The sequence below is a fragment of the Sipha flava genome, unplaced genomic scaffold (genome assembly GCF_003268045.1).
Source record: "Sipha flava isolate LNK unplaced genomic scaffold, YSA_version1 121_pilon_pilon, whole genome shotgun sequence".
NCBI lineage: Eukaryota > Metazoa > Arthropoda > Insecta > Hemiptera > Aphididae > Sipha > Sipha flava.
Genome location: NW_020271747.1, coordinates 1,522,074 through 1,549,114, shown reverse-complemented (window position 1 = coordinate 1,549,114; position 27,041 = coordinate 1,522,074). Strand labels below are relative to the sequence as shown.

General features: G+C 31.8%; 1 protein-coding gene across 7 annotated transcripts in view; it reads right to left on the bottom strand.

The window, feature by feature from the left end:
- Window positions 1–27,041, bottom strand: part of LOC112694025 (tyrosine-protein phosphatase Lar) — a 149,826-nt gene that overhangs the window by 1,823 nt on the left and 120,962 nt on the right. For 2 of the 7 annotated variants that reach the window (XM_025569346.1, XM_025569351.1), the window contains 22 exons: window positions 24,562–24,837; window positions 22,214–22,498; window positions 15,522–15,551; window positions 13,035–13,135; window positions 12,776–12,971; window positions 12,207–12,340; window positions 10,725–10,875; window positions 9,597–9,896; window positions 7,470–7,478; window positions 6,782–6,921; window positions 6,491–6,687; window positions 6,247–6,407; window positions 5,911–6,182; window positions 5,484–5,840; window positions 4,969–5,388; window positions 4,794–4,910; window positions 4,427–4,621; window positions 4,088–4,341; window positions 2,162–3,080; window positions 1,733–1,888; window positions 393–704; window positions 11–291 (listed from right to left, as the gene is read on the bottom strand). In XM_025569346.1, the coding sequence (XP_025425131.1) occupies window positions 11–291; window positions 393–704; window positions 1,733–1,888; window positions 2,162–3,080; window positions 4,088–4,341; window positions 4,427–4,621; window positions 4,794–4,910; window positions 4,969–5,388; window positions 5,484–5,840; window positions 5,911–6,182; window positions 6,247–6,407; window positions 6,491–6,687; window positions 6,782–6,921; window positions 7,470–7,478; window positions 9,597–9,896; window positions 10,725–10,875; window positions 12,207–12,340; window positions 12,776–12,971; window positions 13,035–13,135; window positions 15,522–15,551; window positions 22,214–22,498; window positions 24,562–24,837 (5,263 nt within the window). Of the gene's footprint in view, window positions 1–10; window positions 292–392; window positions 705–1,732; window positions 1,889–2,161; window positions 3,081–4,087; window positions 4,342–4,426; window positions 4,622–4,793; window positions 4,911–4,968; window positions 5,389–5,483; window positions 5,841–5,910; window positions 6,183–6,246; window positions 6,408–6,490; window positions 6,688–6,781; window positions 6,922–7,469; window positions 7,479–9,596; window positions 9,897–10,724; window positions 10,876–12,206; window positions 12,341–12,775; window positions 12,972–13,034; window positions 13,141–15,521; window positions 15,552–22,212; window positions 22,499–24,561; window positions 24,838–27,041 lie in introns of all 7 variants that reach the window. The other 5 variants (XM_025569347.1, XM_025569348.1, XM_025569349.1 and 2 more) reach the window with 5 other exon arrangements.

Sequence of the window (27,041 nt, the reverse complement as noted above, 5' to 3'; positions counted from 1 at the left end):
GCAATAATACCTGCAGTGAACTGTAATAGGACCTTCTTGACCGAACTGTTCTTTCGTTTTGTGTACTTGTCCAATGAAGTCTATGAACCCTTCAGCCGACTTGGGCACGCCCTGTTCTGGCCAGTCAGTGAACTGAAATTGCCTGACGGTCCGTGACCCGTTATCGATCGTATCAGTAACCTTAAACTCTCTAAGTATGTACTGTGGCATATTGTATTCCGTGATAGGTTCAACAACAAACGTGTCGTACCGCACTGATCGTTCGGAGGGCCAATATTGGTAGCATTTTTCCTATAAAAAAATATAAAATATATAAATATATAAAAATAATAAAAAAATTGACTACACGTTAACCCCGTGGATATGACACACGGTTTTGTTGATCATCTTACCCTTCCCATTTCGTGAAGTTTGGTGAGCATTACCACAATTGTTGAATTGTGCTCCCACAGCATGCGCCAAAAATCATCGGTGGTGATCTGCAGAGGTCCCTGGGTCGCAATGTAAGCACCACGCTGTCTGTAGCCATCTATGAAGTTAGCGTTGATATAGTCTGATCCTTCCAGGCCCCTGGAAGACCCTCCACTCAGACACACCCGGGTATTTTCGTACGGTAGCAAATGGACCAGACGATTTTTCGGTTTGTTCACAGGCAGGCTAGCACTCACGAACCGGCAGAATTCACTTTTGACCAATGCTAATTTCTGTAACGCGCAGCAGAGGAAAACAACATTATTTACAAATAATACATAATCCACACAACATTTGTCAATCATAAAGGTTTTATAAATGTTTGATTTCAATCGTAATTGAAATATTCAACTTAAAAGTTAATACAACATTGAATATATATTTTAGATTTTAGGTTTAAGATCAAAACAGTAATACTTAATAAATATTGTAATAAACAATTAAAAGCAAAATTAAATAGAAGAAATAATAAAATATATTCTTGCATAAGCTCCTTTTAATTTAAAAAGAAAATTGGCCAAAATACTCTCATTGACTTTATAATGGACTATGATTTTATTTTTTTTTTTTGTAACAATAGTTGCTAGATCTAACTGAATTATCTTCCAATGTAAGTTTCACTTTTATATGTTAAAGTTAATTAAATATATTTAAGAATAGTATTTATAAATTTTTTTAAACTAATATATATTCATGTTTTATTTAATTTATTTTATTAACAAAAATGAATAATGGTTCTTTAACTGTTTTTATTTTAATATATATATATATATATATATAATATTATATTATTTAATAAAGATACATTTCCAAAGAAGTATTTATAATTATTTTTGATCCAAATTTAATAAAAATTAATATTTATTTAATCAATTGACAAGATTGGATAATATTGAATAGATACTAAATAGTATACAATGCTTATTAATTAATATTCAAATTTATTTTAAATTGGTATATAACAATAATTTAGATTCAACTAATGAATTGATGATTTAAGTATAAATCAATAAGTTAAAAATTAATTGACAATAATAAATATTTAAATTTAATGGTTACATAATATTTTACTTTAAATTATAATTTAACATTTAAATTTGGTTCAACTAACTTACCTGCAATATTGAATAAATATTTAAAAATCCATTTATTATAAAACTTTTAAAACAATAATTTTAAATTGGATTTTCAATTTTAAATAAACATTTATAAAATATTAAATTGATGTATGAGAATCGTAACTTGTTGACGATTATTTTACCTTGAACTCGAGTTCCATTCCTGTAACCGTTGTGCCAGGATCCATCTGCGATAGTTGTTGGATGTGCATGGGCAAACTGCGGACGGGCACTTCGGTTTCGCCACAAGTGACTGCTTCCAAGAGTGCGTCGTGTATGAAAATGTACTGCTCCTCGGTCTGGAAAACAAGAAACGAACGTATAAGTGTCGATAGCCACGCAATGTCATTATTTATTTCGGATTACGTATTAACGGGGGGGGGGGGGGGGGGGGGAGGAGGAGGAGATACTATCAATAATGAATGTTTTTTTTTTTTTTTATACACCAAATGATATTATTTTAAAAATTATTACCTTCCGGAAAAATAAATATTACGAGAATACACATTAATCGGAGAATTAGTCTGATAGTGGGCTATACTTACGAGGAGTAAATGAAAACCAATAGTTACCTGGACCATGTAGTTTCGTTGGGCTCTCAGGCACGTGACGTGTGCGTAAATGTCGACGCTGTGCTCATTCTTGGCCCGTTCCAGCATCGCGTCGATCACTATGAAACAACCGGTGCGGCCCACGCCCGCACTACAGTGCACCACCACTGGGCCGGAGTCCATCAGGTTCACCGCGCGGACACGTTTCATGAACTGCAAAAGCGGCGCCGGATGGTCTGGCACGCCGTGGTCGGGCCACGCGCCGAACTGCAACTGCTTCACCTCCCTGGTCTCGTTGTCAGTGGCCCGGGTCAGATGGAACGACCGGATCACGTACGTAGCTAACTCCTGTACATTGGTCAACGTCACCGTGATGGGGCCGTACACTTGCGAGCCCCGGGTCGGCCAGTACTGGTCGCACTTGACGCGCGTCCGCTCCTCGAGTTTGGTCATCATCACAATGGTCGAGGTGCGCACCTCCCAGCACATGCGCCAGAAGTCGCTGAACGTCTCCTGCAGCGGGCCCTGCGTCGCTATGTACGCGTTGTGCTTCCGGTAACCGTCGCAGTAGTTGGCGTTTATATAATCACTGCCCGGGATCCCATCGATCGGTTGCAGGGTCACCCTCGAGTGGTCGTACGCGATCACGTTAGCGTACCGGTTCTTTGGCTTGTTCACGTCCATGTTCGAGTGGTCCCACGTGAACTGTTGGCCCGGCTCAATCGACTCGTACTCTTGTGAAAATTTGAAGTTGTCGTTGGCTTTTAGCAGTTCGATGTGCTGCGCCAGATAATTGATCGGCACCGGCGGATGGGACACCATCGCCGGTGTCTGAAACTGCAACCGTCGCAATTCCACCGGGTCGTTGTTGGGATGAGAGTTACCGATGAGAGGTTTCGTAACGCCGGACGTTTCACCGTATTTGCTCGGTCGTCGACGTCTACAAACAGAATTATTGCATTTGTTTAATACGATAAAATACTATTTGGGTTAAGCGGTCATTTCCGGAATGGTTCGCAGATTTGTCACAATCATGTAATAATAAGATCAATCTTTTTAGTGGACAATATCTGAATCTAAATTTTTAATTTTTCTATAGCAATAATCTTTAAATTTTATTTAATGGCACGTAATTAATGTCAATGCATTTATGTATAATCTTTAACTAAAATCTCCATTCAAAATAACCAACTAACACGTAATAAGTAAATATTAATAATTTATTTCGAGGTTTCAATTAAATTTATAAAGAATAATGGTGCAAACTGAAAATGTCTAATATAAGTTTTAGTTATTTACAGTAATAAAATATTTTAAAATATTATATTTATATTTATTTATTATGAAATATATAGATTTTTTATTTTTGTTGAAAAAAGTTCTTACTGATCAAATTTTCTAATTGAACATTTTGCTAATGCAGAGTTATCAATATCATTTGTGAACTATTGTGTATAACTATTTAGTAATAGCATGAATAATAATAATTTCAGTAATCAATTAGTGTCATATTATTCCATATAGATAACAAAGTAACATCTGTCTTGGTGCTTTATATTAAATAATACTATTAATATAAGGCTACCACAGATGTAGGTATACCACACAAAATAATATAAGTGAACTTAAATAAATAAATACATTTATTTAAATTTTTTTTTAATTTAATATGCCTTTGTTGTAAACATTACAGCAAAATAAATAAATTAAATAGAAAAAATAATACTAATAATATTGTTGAGCAGTAAACATTGTAATTGATATTCATAGATTTCATATCTATATGTATGGTATGGTCGCATATTTATTGGCTAATTTAAATAAAAACAAATATTGTCATATGCTTGTCACTGAGATATTTAGTAAAATAAATTAATTAAAATTATGTAAAGGAAGGCCTATAAAAATAAGTATAATATTTCTTGTATGAACATCTAACCAACTTACTTTTTAACTACAAACAACAATATTAAAGCAGCAGTAAGTAATATTGCAGCGATTACAGGACCAACTAGCCATAACAGTCCTGGAGGAGTGGCACTACTTCTGACGCTTACATGATCATTCGATGCTCCACTAGAACCTGTGTTACTAGGAAGATTCATGTCTCGTATTTCAGGCCGTTTTGGAACTTCTTCAGGACCGACTTCACGCATTTCTAATGAAATAGGTTCAGAGAATGGACTAGATGTATATAAATGCTAAAAAAATAATACATGAGTTTTATTGAACATTGTTATATATTATATGCGAACAATTATTAAAATTTAAACAACTTTGATTTACTTTTTGTGGAGTATCAACAAAAGCTCGTACGAAAATTCTGTACTTAACGTTTTGATCAAGTTTTCTATTTAGGAACCCATCATACGTTTCACCATTACCCAGATAAAAGGTCCAAGGTATGGTTCTATGAGGGAATTTAGCAGCAATGTATGGCTCACCCTCAGCCAAAAATTCTTGTTGAGAAATTTCCACTAACTATAATTAAATTTTTTGTTAATACACACACACACACACACACACATATATATATATATATATATATATATATATATTTATTTATTTATGTATAATAAATGGGTAATAACTTTTGTGAGAACAGTATATAAATATATATTTATATATCAGTTATGTATTATTTGTTGCTTACTTTTTGATTTAAAAACTCATCAGGATTCATATTTGCAGTATCTGGATTTTCTGGAACAACTACTACATAATAATGGCAAATTGGACCATATTCTTCTGATGCTTGAGGAAGTATAACCTAATATATAAGAAATTGAGTAATACATATAGACTGATTTGTTAATATTAATACTCACGTGTATTTTTTGCATATTCACAACTCCGAAAAAATCAGGCTTCACCATGGGTTGAGGGGCGGCCATTTGTGTAGTAACTGTTATCCTTGAAGGTGGCCTATAACTTCGGTCAGACGGTACAGCACTAACATTTACAGCATAACTTATAAATGGAGATAATTCATCAATTGTATGACTTAACACATATTTGTCTAATTCGATGACTCGAACTGGTACAATTTGTAATTGGGTAACACCCTGAGAATCTCTGAATTCTTTTACTGCATTAAATGAGATCTTGTATCCGATTGGGTTTAATTTGATAGGAGGAGTCCAGGATAATGTCATGCTGTGTGTGCTAACTTCTGATGCACGTAAGTTTAATGGCACCTCATCTGGCTTCACAATAACAGTAATTTTCTCAGACAATCTTCCAAAGCCCTGTAGTTGAAAAATGAATAAATGAATGAAATATTTATTAAATGTGTTAAGTAAAGTTTTGTTATGAAAAGAGAAAGAAGGAATATTAAATTTACATTATCTATACGTGCTGTCACAGCAATGGCATACTGGGCCATTTTTTCAAGATTAGCAAGATCGGTAGATTCAGTAGCAGGGACATCTTTGATGTTCCATTGATTAAGATCTTCCACTGCTGTCATTGTATAGTACACACGATAACCGTTGATTTTAACACGTACTGGTACAGCCTCCCACCAAACTTGAATACTTTGATCAGATGTTGCTACAGCTTTAACACCCATTGGTGCCCGAACCATTTCTCTAGTAGTATTAATAGTCATCCGTGGACTCCATGGTCCATCACCTTCGGCCGTCACTGCTCTAACAGTAACAACATATTCAGTGGCTTCTTCTAATCCAGAAAATACAACCTAAGAAATAAAATTAATGAGTTAGTTAATAATTATAATAATAAACCAATGGTACTGAGATTTCTAATACTTTTTTCAAGGTAGTATTTCTGTGAGTAATAGTAGATTGGTCTATTTTTTTGTGAAACTGTACATCATAACGAATAATTTGTCCATTACGATGTTCACGAGATGGTTCTTCCCAAATAATGCAAACAACATCAGGAGTCTGGAATTCATATGATACGTTTATTGGTGGACCAGTAGGTGGTCCTTCAGGAGTATTAAAGTATTCAGTGGCTTCTTGACCGAAACCCACTTGGTTTTGACCAGATATATGAAATTCATATTCAACACCTCGTTCTGTAAAATTAATATACATTTTAGAAATAATGTAATGTTAACTAATTGAAAATGTAAAATTTACCTAAGTCTGTAATTCGCCTTTTATTTTCAGTCATCATAATTTCAAACATTTCTTGTCCTCGAATCCCATAACGTAATTTGTATCCCAATAGTTCACCATATGTATTCGTAGGTCTAGTCCATTCTAGTTCTATATTGACTTTTGGTTCTCTTTCCAACACCCTAAAAACACAATATTTTCGAAAATGGATCAATTATGAACATTATCGTTAGAGCATAAATAAATTAAATGACTGGGTTAGTACTTGAGGTTAACAACAGGTCTAACGGGTACACCACCAGGTGTTTTGATTTTGACTGGATGACTACGATCACCATCACCTTTGCGAGTGATAGCTGCTACTTGGATTGCATACAAAGTGTCCGGTTGTAGACCGGTGACATTACTCTCTAGCGCGTCAGCTACATCAAATCTCAATGGTTCGTTAAGTAACGCATTACCCTAAGCCACGGAAAATATCAATAAAAATCATAAGAAAACGTGATAATACATAAGTTAATGTTCCTTCGTTAATACGTTGCGACAGATTAGGTACCTCAGGTTTGGCTTCTTGGACGTGTATGTGGTATCCTCTTATGATTCCATGACGGTCTTCTTCGGTGGGAGGTCGCCACTGCACATGTATAGTTGACGAATTAACAGGTTGAACTTTGACGTCGGTGGGAGGTCCTGGCACTGTTACCAATACATATGGCGAGTTAGATATTTTTAGTATCAACAAATACTTTAAAACAATATGCAAACAAGCAAATGGTAAAGGATTAGGTACATGTTTAATTCCTTTTTATCCATCATACTAGAATCGCTCCAAAAATGTTTAGTACAAAAATAAGTTAGAAGTAATCCAAAAATTTACGTGAAAGAAATCAAACATTTTTGGAGTGAAACTGTAATATTAAAAATATAAAAACGATATTATTTCAAACAAAAATCAAAATTAGAAAGGTAAATAAAAATTAATTTGGGTTCCACTATAAAAAAAATCAAAAACAAAAATTTTAGGAAAAACACAAAATATGTTCAATGATTATTTATATCTTACAGTTCAAAAATCAAAATCTACCAAAAAAATATTAAGGATTACTTTGGTTACTGATAAAAATTAAAAAAAAAAAAATTAAAAATATAATCGCCGAGCTAGCCATCGACGATCACTGCTACGGGGTGAGAAAAAACCTTATTATTTTTGTCCACTACAATTGGTTGCGTTGATGTGTACTCACTATTCAATTCTGGACGACCAGATCACCAGGGAGACAGACACAACAGTTTCGCAAAAATAGTGCGAAATCGTACCAAAAAGATACAATAAAAATACTTTTAGTGTCAAAAATACAAAAAACAAAAACAAAAAAAATAAAATACGTAGTTTAATACGTGTGTGTAAAAATTATGTGCATAAAAAATTTGTTGAGCTGCCAAAATACAAAATATGTGCAGCGTTCCCAAAAATATAATATTGTACGAGTCGGGTTGGAAATGATTTTCGCATTGAGGCGATGGGCGGAAAAAAGGGCAAAAAGAGGGCAAAAAATGGTATGAAATAATTCAATACTAACGAAATATTTGGATCGTGGGCTATAAACATACAAACGTCATAGCACGAACGATTTTCGTACATTGATATTATATTTTATAACAATCGTCATTAAAATATATATCTAAATTATATTATGGTGATCATATTCAAGCGGTGTGCATTATAAACTTAAGGCCTTGTGTGGCTTAACTAGGTGCAAGCTTAACGTTAAAGTGGTGCTCTTGAATTAAAGGTCTGACCCATAACATTAATATTATGCGGTACCGCTGCCGTACACCTGTTGTATGTTATCGACGTATATTGTAATAATTTTAGTTTTAGCTTTTTCATCACCGAATGTATAGAGTTGGTCAGCTAATATTTATGATAGGCGCAATATCGGCACAGTGTCCGTCACGGTAGATCTGTTGTTAATTAAAAAGTTAAAAATAACGTTTTATTAAACAATTGAATTTATAAACATGAAGCAATTTAACTTTAAACTTGGAAAATTATTTTGGATGGGTTTTGCTTCATCAACGTGTCATTCAGGACAAACTATCACGAAGTACGTTTCATAAACGCGCGATATTATCGGATTAAATAGACACACCCAGAAGAGGCAAGTGATATTCACATATATATATATATATATATTTATATGGATATGAAATTCTATACGCCGTAGACAATTTTTGAGTTTTAATAATGCGTACGAGTACTTTAATATATCAATCACGCGCGAACACAGAAAAAATAATATTTCATAAATAAACATTAGAAATGTTATGGCCGTAAACTGTAAAGCGTTTTATCGCACACGTCGACGATCAAAATCATTACAAATATCAATATATATATATATATTATATATGCTCTGAAGATTTTCATGAGTCTATTTGTTGATGCGGCGGCAAGTGGTATCGACGTAATAAATTGTTATGGGTCAGAATTGCAGTGTGGTGCGTTTAATTTTTTTTTATAACAATCTACTGTGCTCGTATCGATCTGCGTCCGGAAAATATAAATAAATACAACAATTACATCGAAGACAGAAGAGCAATGTGAATAAAGGTGAGAAAAAAAAACAGCGTGAATTACGAAGAGACATACAACATCCACCCGTATTAATCATATCCATCCGCGGCCGTCACCACGACATTGTAGTATATAATATAAACAAGTTATACATTAACTGCCATGTAAACTGCCTTGTTCGCAGTTACATAAATGTATGTACTATAATATATATACATATTGTATAAATACAAAAATTAACAGTAGAAATGAAGAGGCGCTTCCTAAACGTGGCGAAGATCAAACAGACGTATTGTTAGTATATTGGTACAGTATTATATAATATGCATAAATATTATTAAAAATATTTTCATTTGTATATGTGTATGTGTGGTTTCCCCAAGTAGCTGTGATATTTCTTTGTAATTTGGTCTCATTAACTTTAGTATGTGTATTTTGTATTAAATTATATTTTGTGTATGGCAGTAGCGTATTACCAAGGATTTTTTTATGGAAAAGACAGTATGAAAAATTTGCAAACCGATAAGGAATAAAACTTTTATTGTATTTAGAGAATGAAAGCTGATATTTCATAGATATTATAACTTGTTTTAAATTAAATTACATTATTTTTTATATAAATAGAAATTGAATATATATATAAAAACATAAAATACTTATCATAATTACACAAGAATTTAAAAATAAGTCCCCGGGACTAGGAGATACGTAACCATTGAATACGCCACTGCGTGTAAACGTGTAATATTATGTATATGTAATATAAAATTTACTGCCATGTGTGAATGCTTACCGTCTTCGCGGGTGCGAACCGTAATCGGAGTAGAGGTCGGACCGTCTCCGACGGACGTGCCGGCTAGTACCCAGATCTTGTATTCGGTCCACCGTTTCAGGTCTTCTAGCGTTATCGAAGTGACATTCTCTACCCGGTACGGTTCGGCTTCAGAGTCCGACATACCGCTCTCCGTGGCCATTACCTTGTAGTAGATTATCTGACCGTTACTGCGGTCCGACAGCGGAGGCATCCACTGGACCGAAATGGACGTGGGGCTGATGGCCTCGGCGGTCACGTTCTGTGGAGGCGCTTCGGGTACTGTGTGTGCACGAGCATCGGGATCGGGGAGAACACATATAAAAAATTTGGTGAAGAAATAACAGAATAGAGAAAAATGATAAAATGATAAATAACAATAATATAAAATAATAATAAAGAGAACGAAAATAATAATAATAATAATAATGTATAAAACGTATTCCTGCTCGTCGATGGGGAAAAAAGTAAAATAAAATAGACAGGTATTAGTATAAATCCCCCCCGTTGTCGTTAAGTACACAATGGTTTTTTTTTGCTGGATGTCGGCACGAGCGCGGATAAAACGCGTACGGGATGGTATATAATGTACACGCTCAGATACAAACAAAAGTAACGTTTTAAACGTATCAAAACCAACGTGTGACAAATCTATATAATATCGTATGTGTGCTGGTGCATATTCTAACGACATTAAAACACTAAGCTGCGTCCGACTGTGTACACATTAATATCGCACGCGTCGTCTCGTATAATATTAATAATAATATAATAATAAACGTATACAGGGATAGAGTAATGCACTGTACACTTGAAAGAGAGAGAGCCTTATGCAAACTAAGTGCACGCACTTGTATACGTTTATTTTATTTTAACCGTAGTCGTCGTCACCAGTCGGAGATCACAGCTCGGTGTTGTACCGGGTAAACAGTACTCGTGCATGTGCAGTTTGCTCTGTGCATTTCGTAAACTCTATTTTAATTATTATTATAATTATTGTTACGTGGCAATGTACTTCATCGTACTGAACGATCGCGTCTCCTACCTGGACTCCGTCAAACGCTAGTGTAACAGGATTTGACGATATATCGTCGACCACACTGAACTTACCGTATTGTTTGGTCCGCACTTGGATCGGTGGTGTCGGTGCTCCTTCGCCGCGCTGCGATTTAGCCGCCAGCCACATGTAGTACAGAGTGTTCGGGTAAAGTCCGGTCAATGAGTAACTCTCCGATACCGGTATGCGCCGATGGTGTTTTTCCTGCAAAAACATTAAGACAACCACGTTTATTACAATACGACGATGTCACTCTATTTCCTTATAGTCTATACGGATTTATTGCACAGTCGTTTTTACGCACAAAGAAAACATACAAAATCAAAAAATGCTGACATGTTTTATCGACAGGCCATTGTTCCATTAAAATAATTATTATAATCTGAAAACAAATTTATGCATTTTTACATCAGAAAACTGAGATTTATCAAAAATCGTCTAATAAGAAACCTAAAAAAATGGTGATGTTCAACGAGTAATCAAATTGAAAAACGGATTCCGTCGGAACAAAAGCACAATAAATAACCTTCTAACGATAAAAAAAGAAATTGATACATCCGTACTTAACAAATAAAAACTGGGAATGATCAGCTTCGATATCGCTAAAGCTTATGACATGGCTTGGAGACAGAGAAAAATAGATAAACTAAACAAAATAATCGCCAAGGGTAACATGCTTGACTTCATTTCAAGAGGTATAACGCGATTGCGCCCGATTTATCTTTTTCCATTCAAAAAATGCAATACGATTGCACTCGACTAATTAGTAATATCACGCCCATTTTACCTTTTTTACCAGACTAACACATATTTTCTTGATGAAGAAAGAAGACCCACTTACATGCCCAAACATGCAATTATTCTCAGATGATCAAACACATTCTAACCGAAAGCAGGAAGTACGAGCTACAACGTCTGAAATACAACTTGAACCAATATTTAGCGAAAAATCTAAACCGGTATTATAAATATTCTCAAATTCCTCAGGGACATAGAACTACAAAAAAATATTTAGAATAGTAAAAACGTGTATTGTATATTTATCCATAATGTATTTTAATAATTTAAAACATCCTTGTAAATACTATTTGTAAAGCCAATGGCCCCCCCAGCCACCGAGGCAGTTATTTTTAATAAAAAAAAAAAACCCAAATTCATTATAATAATAGGTTTAAATGATAAAATTAATTTTATTATTTCAATATTAATTTTTGTTAAAGGGATATGGTTAGATATTGCTTCTCTTGTTATTAATTTAAATACAAATTTCGTAGAATACAACAATTTCATCGCTTTCAATGTTATTAAAAGTTAAATCAACACTCATTTTTCTATGTCTAATAGTATTTGGAGTAACTATTGGTTTAATTTTTAGCACTAATAAACGCTTTAAAAATCACTATTAAAATATAGAATAAAACTAAGTATAAATAAACTAAATCATTTTTTTTTTTTTTTTTTTTTTTTTTTATATAAAATAGCCACAATATTTGCGCATTTATCTTTTTTCAAAAAATATAACTCGTTAAATTAACCTTGGCGTATGTATCGTTCCAATAAAGTTCGTAGCTGAGAATTTGTTCACCAACTTGATTGGGTTTAGCCCATTGAAGTCCAATAGATGTTTCTTCGATTTCGTTTACTCGCAAGTCTCTAGGTTGACTGGGCACTGTAACAATACGAAATGTTACTCAAACAAAACTTTAAAAAGCGAAAACTTTAAATTGAAATTCGAGAAAATCCGTTTATCATATTAAAACATGAATCGACAACGAAGTCAACATAATTATTCAGATAAAAAATGGCGTATATATACATAAATATATTTATGAAAAAAATCGAAACACGGGAGTATACGTTTAAAAATCACGGAAACGATAACGTGCGCAAAGGAATGGATAGGAAATAAAATTATTTAGGACAAAATAATATTATTTTATGTAATATACATAGGTAGCAGGATTATTAGTATTGAAGAAACCCTATTATGTTGCGAACAGATATAATTTTATAGTACACAGCAAATGGGTGCAGGGAAACAAATGCACATTATTATAATTTATATTTCTGGCATCTCGTGCGGTATCTACTACTACTCGATTACCTCCTTGTTGCATTTTGACCTGAACGGGCGATGAGAGGGGCCCAGGTCCTACGCTGGTAAACGCTTGCACTCGTATGGTGTACACGGAGAGAGGCGTCAGTTCGTTGATAGTAGTCAGTTGATTATTGTCTACCACCATTGTGTTCCACGACGACAACTGCTGGTCCGGGTTCGTCGTGTAGTACACCTTATACCGCTGGGGATAAATCAATGGTTAGACGGATATTTTATTAGACAAATTGCAATGTGGAGTGCTCACAATCACTTGACCGTTAGGCGTTTCGGGCTCTTCCCATTGTATGACCATAGTGCTCGAACTCAGCAAACGTACTTGAATGTTCCTGGGAGCGGTCCCGGGTTTTGCAGGATAAAACAAAAGAAAATGATTGTCGGTCTAAATTCATTAATTTTCATTAGTGCATTATATAAATACAATTTACCTATATACATGTGTACCACAGCAGTTCTATTAGTTTTACCTAACGAGGTTTTTACTAGGTTAATTTTCGTTGTAATGTTTCGTATCATTAATTCCAACGCATATTTTTTTTATATATATTTTTTGAATAATCTATTGTACGTACTTGGTATCACAACTGAAAGGCTTTAGTGCGGTACTTTGTAATACTACGATTCATGTAAAATACTACGTAAAGATGTTGTTTTTATTGTTTATAATTCATAGTCATTTTTTTTATATGCTAAATATCAAGCGACTGATTTAAGTTACAGTTAACTGAGAACTTACATCCATTAAATATACTAATTAAAATGTATACTGAGCATCATTATAGTAGCTGTCACGTAAAAATTGTAACTGTGGTACACAAAATATATTTTCCGGCGTAATTAATTGAAAAACATCGAATGTCGTAAATATTACAAGTACTGAGGTACGTTATATATTATTTAATATTAGGATCTGGATTTTTATAGTAAAATATGTTCAAACAAAAAACATTTCACGTGTAAATTGTATAGCATTAATACGTAAAATGTGGAAGTATAAAAATAAAATAAATTAAATTACTATCTTTTAAACATTCTATCCCTCCAAAAACATATTTAATTCATAAAATTAATTCTCTCGACTGTATCGAATAATTATAGTAATAAGGTATAAGTATTTTGAATTTGACTATTTTTCAAAGTAAACTGCTTTTTCCCATTACAAAGTAAAAGTTTAGACTAAAACGATTTCAAAGTGTGATAGTAACAATTTAAATATAAAATTAGTATAAACGCGCATTTCAATTTAAATCCATGTTAAAAATACAAAGTTCTAAAAGTAGTAATTACAAAGCAGTTTTTTTTTTGTATTTGTGTTTAGTTAATAATATATTAGTTAAATGAAAAAGAAATATTCCAATTAAAATTATAATACCAGAATAAATAATCTAAAATATATATTATAAAATAATATACTAATAAAAATATACTAATAAAAATATAAATTTACGATATAATAAACTTAATGATCAATATTAATTATTTTTTACTATTTCATATTAAAACTTCTTTACGGCACTGGATTCCGGTCAGAACTAACTTATCATAGTTATGGTCAAAACGAAGTTTACCGTCATATGAATTATGGACATAAATAATTTATATTTGAATTAAAGTCAAAGTATTATTATTTAAGATATTTTTTGTTTAAAACCGTAAAAATGTACATATTTAAAATATTTATATTGGTGTTTTTTGTATAATAACTAAGTAGGTAAAAAATAATAATAATTTTTTTTCACAGCAAAGGGATGGAAAAAAAAATTATTTTTATTACAAGTTTTGCCTATGGTATTCATATATGTACATAGTGTTCACTGTATTATTAATTTTCATATAAAAAATTATAAAAAAACACAAAAAGAGTTTAAAGTCTCAAAAACGTTTGGAAAATATGGCTTTTGAATATATAACAAAGGAAAATTATCGTATTAATCAATAAATTGATCATACGTGAAAACTTTTGATTTTTCAATACCAATTTTTTTGGAATTAAATGACGGTTTGTGTATTATTTGTATAAAATAGGTTAAGCTGTATTTTTTTATATAGAAGCGAATATTTCATATATATTTTTAATCAAAATAAATTTAATTAAAAGTTTATTTTTGTTTGAATGTTACCGCTTAAGCATTAAAATACAACAAGTTTATTACATATAGTAAAAATTATAATGATTCACATTAAAAAATTAAAATTAATAAATTAAAAATAAAGTTTTTTTTTACTCGAAATTGTGTATCAAAATAAATAGTACTTTAAAAAATTAAAAAAAAAAAGTTAGACAGATATTATTGACAGTGGTAAATTGAGCGGTATAAGTAAATACATAAATATCAAATAAGTAATTTAAAAAATAATGTTAAAATATGTATATAATGAAAATAATGAATAATATGTGCACATAGTTGAGAAATAACTTTTTGAAACGAAAACTTTAATGTATTCACGTAGCAATTTTGTCGACAAAATAAGATATTTATAATTGATAGAAACTTAAAAGGAAACTGCAGTATTATTAAAGCATTATTAAATTAAGTTTAATGTCATTAAGAAGAAAATAATTAATTTTGTTTAGTTTTTACTTTTATTATTTAACTAATTCGTATAAATACAAATAAACTAATATTAATCAATAAGTGTTATTGAAGCAAAGCCAATCGAGAAAATTAATATTTTTATTATAAGGTAAAATAAACAACAATATAATCATGGTTAATAACAAAATCTAACTTACTTGCACCTTCACCAAAAGCAGATAGATCCGCTAGAAGAAAAAAAAAACAGAAATAGACAATATAAAGGTGAGAATATATATTTTATGCATATAAAAATATTATACTCAATTTACATACATACACGTACCTATATAAATATACAAATCGTGTAAAAGAAGTATGGATAGTTCAAAATTCAATGTACACATATAAAAGCGTTAACAAAAATTAAAGTGTATTCAATAGCCCGATAAAACCGGACGTCTACGATATCTAACTATATTGCTGTTTTTCAAAAGCTTTTAGACTAATGAAACAGAAGTTTTCATTCGTGTAGTTGATATTTGACGCCTATGTTATTATTATTATCCCCCTTCCCACAGCTCGTCACGGCGGCGACGTATTCAACTCACGCGTTTTGTCATTATAAACTATAATATTGTACGTATTATATTTTATATATATATAGATATATATGTATCGCGTTTAATTAATATACAGTTTTAATTTTATACCGTGTTTACATAGCGTTTACATAATGGTCTAATTATAACAGCGATTTTGCGGACAGTGAAGAGTGGTAAAAGGGGAGCGTCAAAAAAAAAAATTCATTACGTAATCATACGGTTAGCTTTACACGCGGTGTCCAGGAATAATCCTTATACATACAAAAGAACAGAACTTTTAAACGAAGCAAAATTTCTGACGACACTGACACTATTAAACATTATCTCAAGTTTTTTTTTCTTCAAAACTGTTTGAAATATTTCCCGAGTATTCTCATTTCACCTCTTTTTTCAATTTTTTATCACAAAGAGGTAGAGGAGGGGGCACCCATTGTATATGATTGTGTAACATTTTTGAATATTTTCTTATCAGAATTGTCCCAAACACTCTCTCCTATTGCTCAATTTTGTTATTATTTTTACTTATGTTTTTAACAGAAAGAGAGAGAGAAGACACATGCATTTTTAACGTTCGTCATTTACGACAAATAAAACTAATTTTAAGATTCCCATGATAATTTTCTTTCAAGCTTAAAGCTGTAATTTAATTTTCAGAAAATAAAGGCCGAAATCTACTACTAAGTTATCTTAGAATTAATATTCAACTGGTTGATTCTATGTGTTATGTTTTAAGCATCGATTTTGTGTAAACAATAAATGTATATTGATTAAAATAAATCGTGGGTGAAGGGTAATAGCTTAAGTAATAATATATTACATACACAACTATAATATACCAACATGACAATAGCGCTGAAGCAGCTATATTTCTTAGATAAGTTACGCTAGTCTACTATACGAGACCGAAAAGCAGACTGTCAAGTAATAACGTCGAACTTAACATTATGTAATACACCATATTCAATTTTTCATTATATGTTGAATAATAGTAAAATTAAGCCAACTCGTGCAATATTATTTTTTCTAAAACGGAAAGTCACGAAGGGGATTGCACACGTTATTTGCTGTAAATATATACCTTTGCTTACAGTACTTATACGGCAACCACCGTTTCTCAAACTGTTATTAATTTTTTACAAAGCTAGTAAATGCATGTATATATTATGATATTATGTAACTATACAACAATATAATGTAATGCATATACATGTGGTGTATGTATGAGTGTGTGTGCGCACGCGAGTAAATATAATAATTTTTAAGTTGATTAAATTAAAACACTTCGACGATAAATGATTTTGGGTTTGTATACTTTCGATTGTTCGATTGATACTTTCGATCTTCTCTGCAACGTGAATGCTTGCGTATAATAAATAATAATTGGTTTTTGAACTCTAAAATAGTGGAACGACGAGAAATTGGGATACATAAACGTAAATCATGAATTTTTAAAATACCCGGAATAATATAAATTTTAATATTTAAACGTAAATGAGTGTTAACCATAGAAGGCATATATTTAAGTACTTCGATTATTTATTGACGTATTTAGAAATGATTGTATAAACAAACATACGTTTAATATATAATACATTTAATTTAAATAAAAAATATACACATATGATGAATACGCGCGTTTAGTATCGGTTGGGTTAACAGAACTGAAGCGTGTTAAAAATAATATATATTCCAAGACATAGCCTTCAGCGTAATTGTGGGTGCTTTTAAGTTTCAAAATCAGTTATGCATAAAGGGGTCGGACGCGCATTTGATGTAGATTAAACTTTTATAATTCGATACGTAAAATATATACACGCGCACAGAAGTGCACACACATACACAGTAAGTTCTTAATTTTAAAACCACTTTTTTAACATTAATTTTTTCAAAGGGTGACTGAAGGAAAAATAATAATCTAAAATATAATATAGATGAATTTAAGTATGCATGTAATGTCTAGAGGTGTTCTCGGAGAAAGTTGAAGCAATTTCGCAATGAAAATTATATTTATACATCGTAAAAAGAACCCCTTGTCTAATCGATATATGACGATCGACAATCGAGTGAAAACTAATTTAAAAACGGCACATATAATTTAACATTATCCACTGTTATTATTATTATTACGCATATAGGTAATGGCCGCTAGGGTCGACACGGGTACAAAGTAAACCGAGACGCCCAATTTCGAAGACTGCATTTAGGCGTGAGTTTATTTTTTCTCGATACCCTCCGCGAGTTTTTTCTCTCGATTTTCATACGAACCATATTCGGGAGTTTTTTTTTTCGTACTCCGTATTATATTCACGATGTTCGCGTCTTACAACTCGCATACAATCACACGCCACGCGCGTTCCGTGAACATATTTTTAATATTATTATTTTCGAATCGATAAACGCGCACGCATACATAATAACGTATATGAATAAAAACGACGGTGGCGGCGGCAGCACTCGGTGTACAGTTATCAAGGGAAAAACTGTGCGGAGGTTTTTTTTTTATTATTATTATTGTCTGCACATTTCCATTGTGTGATAACCACGTACACGCTGCCATCGTAGCCGACGCCGCTACCACCATCACCGGGAGGGTCAGAGGGTGGAAAACGCAAGAGGGACGGGCGGACGTGGACGAGGATAGGGGCGAAAACATCATCGGCATACGCATGTAATTTCGGTTAATTACGGCAAAACGGTTTTCGGAGAAGGACTGCGACGAGGGTAGGGGTTCAACGGCATGCCTCGGTAGCATCATTGTCCACGCGAACGTGGTCTGGGTCCCCGCCGCAACCGTGCACGAACACACGTACGGCGAGCACTGCACGCGCGCACAATACTGAACGTAGTGGCCGGAAAAGAGGGAAACCCGCGCGGCCCAAAGTATGCACGCACGCATGTGATGTATACGTACGACGTGCATTGTGCGTACGTACCGGATGATTCTTTTGTCGGAGGACGCTGTTAGTTTTCCCGGTCGGTTTAAGTTCCCGAAAACAGAACGATTATTCTGCTTCGGAACGTGCTATCAAAGAAATGCACGTGAATAGAACGGGAAAAACTTTAAGAAAAAAACATTAGCTTTTGCGAAAAACGATTTTCCACGTATAATTACTCCGAGCGTACACCGATATATATATATATATATATTTTTAAACTGTAAAACGTTAAATCTATCGCGAAAATTATGATGGGGTAGTTGCGGTAAATCAACGTTTACGTTAAAAAAAAAAATTTAAAAAAATAGTTTACGTACATGAATGCAAACCTACATATATGCGTCGTGGATGAAATGCGAGAGAAATGCGGTACCAATCGTAATAAAAGTAAATTGGAGAGAGGGGAAAATTATGAAAATATTTTTTCAGGGACGATGACTATATGCACTATATCTACATCGCACTACGACGACAACAATGATGACGATGATGGTAATTGAATTAACTAAATCAATAGATTCTGGCCGCGAGTTATAATGCATAACGATGGGGAGGTGGTGTGGTCGGTGACGAGCGCAGGTTGGTTATAACAGGTATATATAATCGCTGCAACTCGTTTGCACACATTCAACATTTTTTACCTGAAAATCAACGACTCGTTAACGCACGACGAAATCATTCGTTTACCTGAAAATAGATAACTAGTCTGCCCAAAACACAATCACACACATATCACGTATATACATATATCGTCACAGACTGCAGTACAAATTATCAAATATATTATCTTAATATTATCTTATAATCGACTGTGTAGACTGTAGATTATATAAATTTCAATTTTCTAAACAACTTTTAGTAGTTTCAGTAAGTATGGACAGTACAGTGGTGACTAGTGTGTTGACGACGTAAATTTTAATATGGACGTAGAAATTTCTAATATTTTTGAAACTCGGTGAGGAAAACGATGTGTTAATAGGGATGATTATAAATTTAGAGAATACCATGTTTTAATGAGTGGATTTTCAAATTTTAGATGCACTAATAAAAAATGTCCTGTGAGTGTTATTGTTAAAACGAGTAAATCAAACAAAATAATAAAAGTAATCAATTATCATATTCACAAGGAATCTAATAATCAACGATAATAAGCAAACGAGTTCTGACACAAGAAATTTTTGTCACAGGTAGCCAAAATATATATGCACAAACGAGTTGTAGCCGATATAATCTATAGTCGGAGGAAAAGAGTGGCGGTTGGTGAGAAACGACGAATCATAATGTCGAGGTGGTGGTAGCAGCAGTGGTATTCGTTTGAAATCAAAATAAAAACAGTTGGGGTACGTCAATTGGTGATAATATTATTATTACGGTCTATATATATATATATATATTTAGTATATATATATATATATTTAGTATATAAATTCGATCGGTTGTGTAATTACGATAAAAATAAAAAAATACTAAATAAAAGCTTTGATTTATATTAATTTAATAAACCTTCTTTTGCGTTTATATAGGATATTTTTCAGCATTTTTTTCGGCATACATTTTATTATATTATTATGATGTACAACGAAATGCCAGAACGTCATTAGCTAATGGTTGTCATCTGCAAATAACGAATATTACGCCACCAGAGATAATATTGTACAACGCTTTACACAATATATTGTTTACGGGGACATTCTCATCCACATAAAGATATAGGCGGTATACGTAATAGCGACGGTGTTGAAATGCATAGTTAATTATTTAACCGATTAAACACTACACATAAAAACCTAAACCGTAAGCTACCACTATATATTACATTTTAATCGAATCACCAAAAAAGCAATATCTATGTATAACATTTAGGTAACAATAAGAATGTATTGACCATTGGGTTTAAAACGTCAGCCATAGAACGTAAATATTTATTATCATCAGTAAATTAATTAAAAGTAGTTTTCAATTTTTTTTTTTATTAGGATCTACTTTATTTAATTTTTTTATTAAAAAGTTTAATTAAATTCTAAACGCATGATCCTAAATTATTTATAAAACGTGACTTATAAATCTAAAAGAATACGAAGTGGTAAAATTAAATATAGACGTTTTTCGTGGACATGAAATCTCATCTCAAAATATTTGTTATTAAAATGTGAACATTTCAAGTATTATAGGATGTTATATATACATTCTCTTGATCTGAAACGATTACGTTAAAACAAAATAAGTACATACGCATACAATTGAGTGATAAAGGATTTTACTAATATTTTTTCGGGTGACGAGTAACACTTATAGTGTAAAAATCTGGATGTAAAAAAAAATATTGTACATATGTACAAATAAGTGTGCACATCAAAACAAAAACGCTAGAGGGTACTAAATGGTAGAAGGAAGAGTAATGTACTATATAATAGTCGTGTGCTATGCTTTAACACTACAGTGAGTTTCGTTTTGATAAATAAAATCCACATAAGAATAGGTTATAGTGTTTACGGTGCAAAATCTACAAAAAAGTGCAATCAAAACACAAAAGGTGCAATACATCCAAAAATAATAAAAAACCAAAAAAGTGAACACATTTAGACATCAAAATATTCGCGCACTTACTTAATTAATATATTTTTAGCAAAATTGTATCCGTTAAAAATATGTTCAAATGTAGCATGAAATACACATAAAAAACAATAATTTTTTAGGAAGATAAATATAATTATAGTTGAGATAAGGGAGTTTTATTTATATTCAAGAATACCGCATTTTATAACACGTTTTGTTGTTCTCGGTCGTCGGTCAAAAATTAATTAAAAGCTCACAGTAGGGAAAAAAAAACTAATAAGAATATTTTTTTGGTGGGAAAAGTTTAAGAATAAAGGCATTCGACCCCTGGCGCCATTAATTAGTTTTCTAATTAGGACTGGAAATTAACCGTTTTGAAATTTCCTCTTTTACTGTACGTTAAATATATGTATAAATAAAAACATCACTGTGGTGTGTATTTTTCACCGTTGTTGTTGTTGTTGTTCTCATTAAAACAACAATAAAAGACGGGTTTTGACGGCTTCCCATCTTAAAAAAATAAAAAATAAAAAAAAAAATAAACTTTGTTAAAGCTGTTATTTGACCGGAAAACAGAATAATAATGATGATATAAAAAAAGAAATAAATAAATAATAATAATTAAATAATGATAATATTCGAAGGTTGTAATTGGAAATCCATTATATGATGGATTTTATTTAATAATAATTTATTATTATTTTGTTATGGATAAATTATGGATTTTTTCCATCACGCCACGATCGAACGTCACCACGACCTAACCCAATCGCGTTTGCCGAGAGAAGGACACGCGGAACGACGGATGATTACCTGTTTCACCGGTGGTAGCTACTATAGGCGGCGAGGGTGGGCCGTGCCCGAACCCGTTGACAGCCGATATGGTGAATTCGTACTGGGTGTACGGACTCAGCGGCCGTATCGTATAGTACATGGTGACTACGCCGCTGATTACGCCCGGCGACTGTGACGCCGACCTGGGCTTATGCGATATCGTATAGTATTGTATGTCGTCCGGGTTGGGGTGCGACCAGCTCAGCTTAACCGATGTGGACGTCACGTCCGACACTTTGACTTCGATCGGCGGACTGGGTAGCGCTGCACGTGAAAAACAAGACAAAATTAGATAACACTGGAAGGGAGGGGGTAAAACTATTTCGAGGGAGTATACCAGTGTACTGCTCATTATTTTAAGTCAGATACTGATAATATGTCTTCGAATAGAGAAACGATCGTACATACATTGCATTCGTTATGTTGGACAATGCGAACGGTACATAATATCATGTTACAACTTAAGATATCGAACATCATCGTCCGATCTACGTACCAATATCATCCACCTTAAGAATTCAACGATGATAGGTGTATTATAACTTGTTGTGGTGCATTATATATATATGTATATATGTATCGTAAAGGGTAATAGGAATTTTATGACAAGGATTTTTCATGAAAAATATGTAAAATACGGGAAAATTATAATAGAGAAGCCTTAGAAAATTGTATGCTCTTAAGTGATTATTTTTTTTTTTTAATTTTATGTTTATTGAGAATTGCAAATAATTCTGATAACTTAGTACACAGCATGATGTAAAACTGTGGCAGTGAAAATGGCTTTTGAAAATCGGAGGCAGGGGACCTTCACGATGTCTAGACCATAATCAAATGTGTAACGTTGGTACCTAATAAGAATAAACATGAAATAAAAATAATTTCCATAGTTGCACTTTTGTGTTGGAATTTATCTAAACACACACTTTCAATAACATGTTTTTGGTGATCTGCTTTATTTATTAAGTTTTTCTCGATAGTTAAATTTCACATTTTTAAAATATTTATCTCAGAAATTATTATAACTTTAAACATTAAAAAAAATATCAATAGTTATAAAAATAACATAATTATATTTATAAATAATAATATAGAATATTTTTCAATTTAACTAAAATTCAAATCTTTAATTTTATTATTTTATTTGGCAAGTTTTTTAGGAGCTTTGTGGAAGGTTGCGTTCTCAAAGCCTTCCCACTCAATTTGCACCTACCCGTACAAATTAATAATTCAGGTAGTTGATTATATATTATGTTTATACCTGACCTTATATTATTTTATAATTTATGAATTCGAGTACAAAGCAAGATCTGAATATTCTGTTTTTGTTCTAAAAATTGGTTTTATATCAGTCTCTCAACACAATTTCAATGAAATTAACAGGTGTAAACAACACGTTTCAACGTTTTAAAAAGAGCAAAGGAAATATTTTCAAATAAAAATAACTAAAAGCACAAACACTGAGTAAAAAATATGGGTACACAAAGAAAACAGTAATTCTAAAAACACAAAATCGAGGGAAGCGTTAAAATATAATGTGACGGCGCGTTATCAAGTAAATTCAATTATTGAATAATGAAACGTCCACATATAATATGTAAAACTGTATTACACTATGAAAATAAGTACTGACAAGGACATAATATCCTTTTAAATACACGAAATATCAAATAAGATTTACTTAAATTTATACACCGTTACATAATTTTAGGTCTACGAAAGGCTATTAACGCATCATCAATAGGCGAAATTCGTATATAATTAACTCATTTTTTCATGATAAAAGTGTCCATCTTTCATTCAACAAGGGGATTGTAATTTCATGATGTGTGTATATATTCATATTTTATACACTGAATATACTCGGTATTTATACTATTATCAAGTTTCCGAATTAACTATTTGATATAATGAATTATATAATATTCGGTTGCACTTAGTCTAGTATTACAAGCGAGATAATGTAATTTAATACAAACCATGCTAGTTTGAATATGAAATTTTGTTTTCCACCAATATCTTAAGAACAATAAAACGTATAAACAACATCGGTTGTGAGGCTTATTACTATACTTAACCGATAGGAATTTACGCCAACTTTAATCACATTTAACCATTAATGAGCTAAGTTCAACTATCTATCTAATAATCACTGTAATAGGTACTTAAGGTAGATTATAGGTACATACATGTATATCGATTGTTGGTTTAATTAGTTTAATAAATCCTTATATATCTTTTGACGATCTCTTTACTGACAAAACGCAGTAACAGTGGGAGAGAAAGTTGGTTTAGTTAATGTTTACCGATAAATGAAGTCAACTAACTCAAAACTTTAATGAAAGTCGTCGCTTCTATCATGCCTAGAGACGAGGCTGCTATGCATGTGTAATTGTCCGAAAGTTGTACGTTGGTCAAATTCAACACGTTCCTACCCACAGGCAGTTTATCTTCGGGTGAAAGTTCCGTGGTTTTCCCACGGCGCCACTTCACATAAGGCATTGGTGAACCGATGGCCACGCAGGGTATACTGACGTTTTCACCGACTTTTACCTTTTCCATAGTTGGCGGAGGAATGGAAAATTGTGGTGGCACTCGGCGAACTGAAAAATAAATTAAAACGTTCATTAAGCTCGAAATTCAAATACTTATTATAGCCTAATTTAGCATAACCCTAATTGATGTCAAATCTCCCCTTCCCTCAAATACATAAACCGACAATTTTATTTAAGTTTAGTTGTCAAAAAGAATAAAGAGAGGAAAAATAACGCAAAATTATAATACACGCAACAGTAACGGATACCCTAATTGTTTAGGGAATTCCGCTGTCAATAAATTATTTAGACAGGACCCTTTTCGATTACGAAAATAGCACTTAAATGAATTACCGAACACAGGGACAATACAAGCGGAATATTTTTGGACGTCGATAACGATGAAAACGGAATAGCAAGAAGACGACGTTGAGTATTCAACTCGAAATAACTAGATTAGAGTAATTGTGTGGCATTTTTAATACATCCTATGTATGAAGCACCGTCAAATTCGCTCTGAACTTACACAGGATGTCTAAAATGTAGAGTTTTGTCCAAGTTGATTAAGGAAGTTTCGAGTATTTTGTTCGAGGAAAATTAATGCAAACGTCCCGTTGACTTTAAGGATATGTTCCGTTATAAATGAGACGAAAGAAATATAAATGTGCATAACTACATAATAATAATTTTTTTTTAACAATACCTAACTTATAATACAAATATTTAGATCTGCGTCAATTATTTTAAAATAGCTACTTCAGACCTATTGACGTAGAAATACCATGGTGGTGTGTTTATAATAAAATTTTATAGAATTGTGAGGGTATATTAAATATATAAATAAAAAATAACCGGATGGGCCTCGCTCTGCTGTACAGTAGGGGATGGAATGTACCTCGTTTATAGAATAGGTCATTAAAATGGATTTGTTAAATTTGAATGCAATGATCGGTATCATTGTATACGAATAACAGTTCTGAACGGAGATAGTTTGTTAAATATATAAATATATATTATATTATAATAATCTTATATATAAAAAGCAGTCTTCCAAAAAATTTTTATTTGGATATAATTTCTATATAAAATATCCTGTATAACTAAATTTAATTAACAAAAAATGAGTCAAAACGGCTCTTATTATTTTATTAGGAAAAATCGAATATTTTAAATACCTATGAGTTGCTTAAAAATCAGTATAATACTTTGAAAAAAATACGCTTAAAGAAAATGCCAAACTTAATAACTAGTAATAGTTTCGAGTTTCTGCGACTTTTACTTTTTGAATAATAACAAATATTTAAAATTGAAGAGGAATCGTTATTTTATGCAATTTTGTAAAAATTTAAATTTCAAACGGTCATAACAATTATTCCTTAAAGTCCTATAGAAATTTGTTTAAAGTTATTAAAAAAAAAAAACTAATGGATAAATTTATGACATTTTTTTTATAAATTTTTATTTACAAAATAACATGCAAATTATCGCTATTTTGAATTATTTCACACAAATTTGGAATTAATGGGTTATAAAAAAAATTTGTAAGAAACGATTTCCAATTTTTCTTAATTTCAATAAGTTTTATTTATATCTTAAATTTATAATAAACTTTGTATTAAGTTTTCATGAGTTTTCTTACAGCCAATTTTTTTTTATTGGTAATTCAAAAAAAAAAAAAAAAAAAAAAACTTAGAAAAATCGAAAATTTAAATTGTCTATAAATAAGGCAAAATATGCCAAAACACTTTGAAAACTTAACCTTGTATAAAAGGTTTTGATTTTTGAGTTAGAGCATTTTTAAAAAAATGTAGTTTGCCAAAACGCGGTTTTGCGTAAAAATTCCCGTTTTTTCGTAATTTTTTTTTTACGGTTTTTTTCGATGCTTTTGATTTTTGACTTGCCCAAGTACCATCTACATTCATTTTCCTTTCATTAAAGTTGCTATTTAAGAAAATCGAAGCATTTTTACTGCCCCAAAACGTGATAACAGACACAAAAATAAAAAAATAAAAAAAAACATACATCATTGTAAAACCAATAGATTCCATCACTCCGTTCAGAATTTAAAATAAAAAACTTCTAAGTTACGAAGGAAAAAACAAGGTGTTTCTATCTATTGCCTGAATACTTGACATACTTTTATATTTCCTATGATGAGGAAAAAATGTTATTTTAATAAAAAAAAAAAACCTTTTTGAAGACAATTTTTTTTACACTTTTTTGTATAAACGTTCAATAAAAAAATTAATTTGAGTTCATAAATTCATATAAAT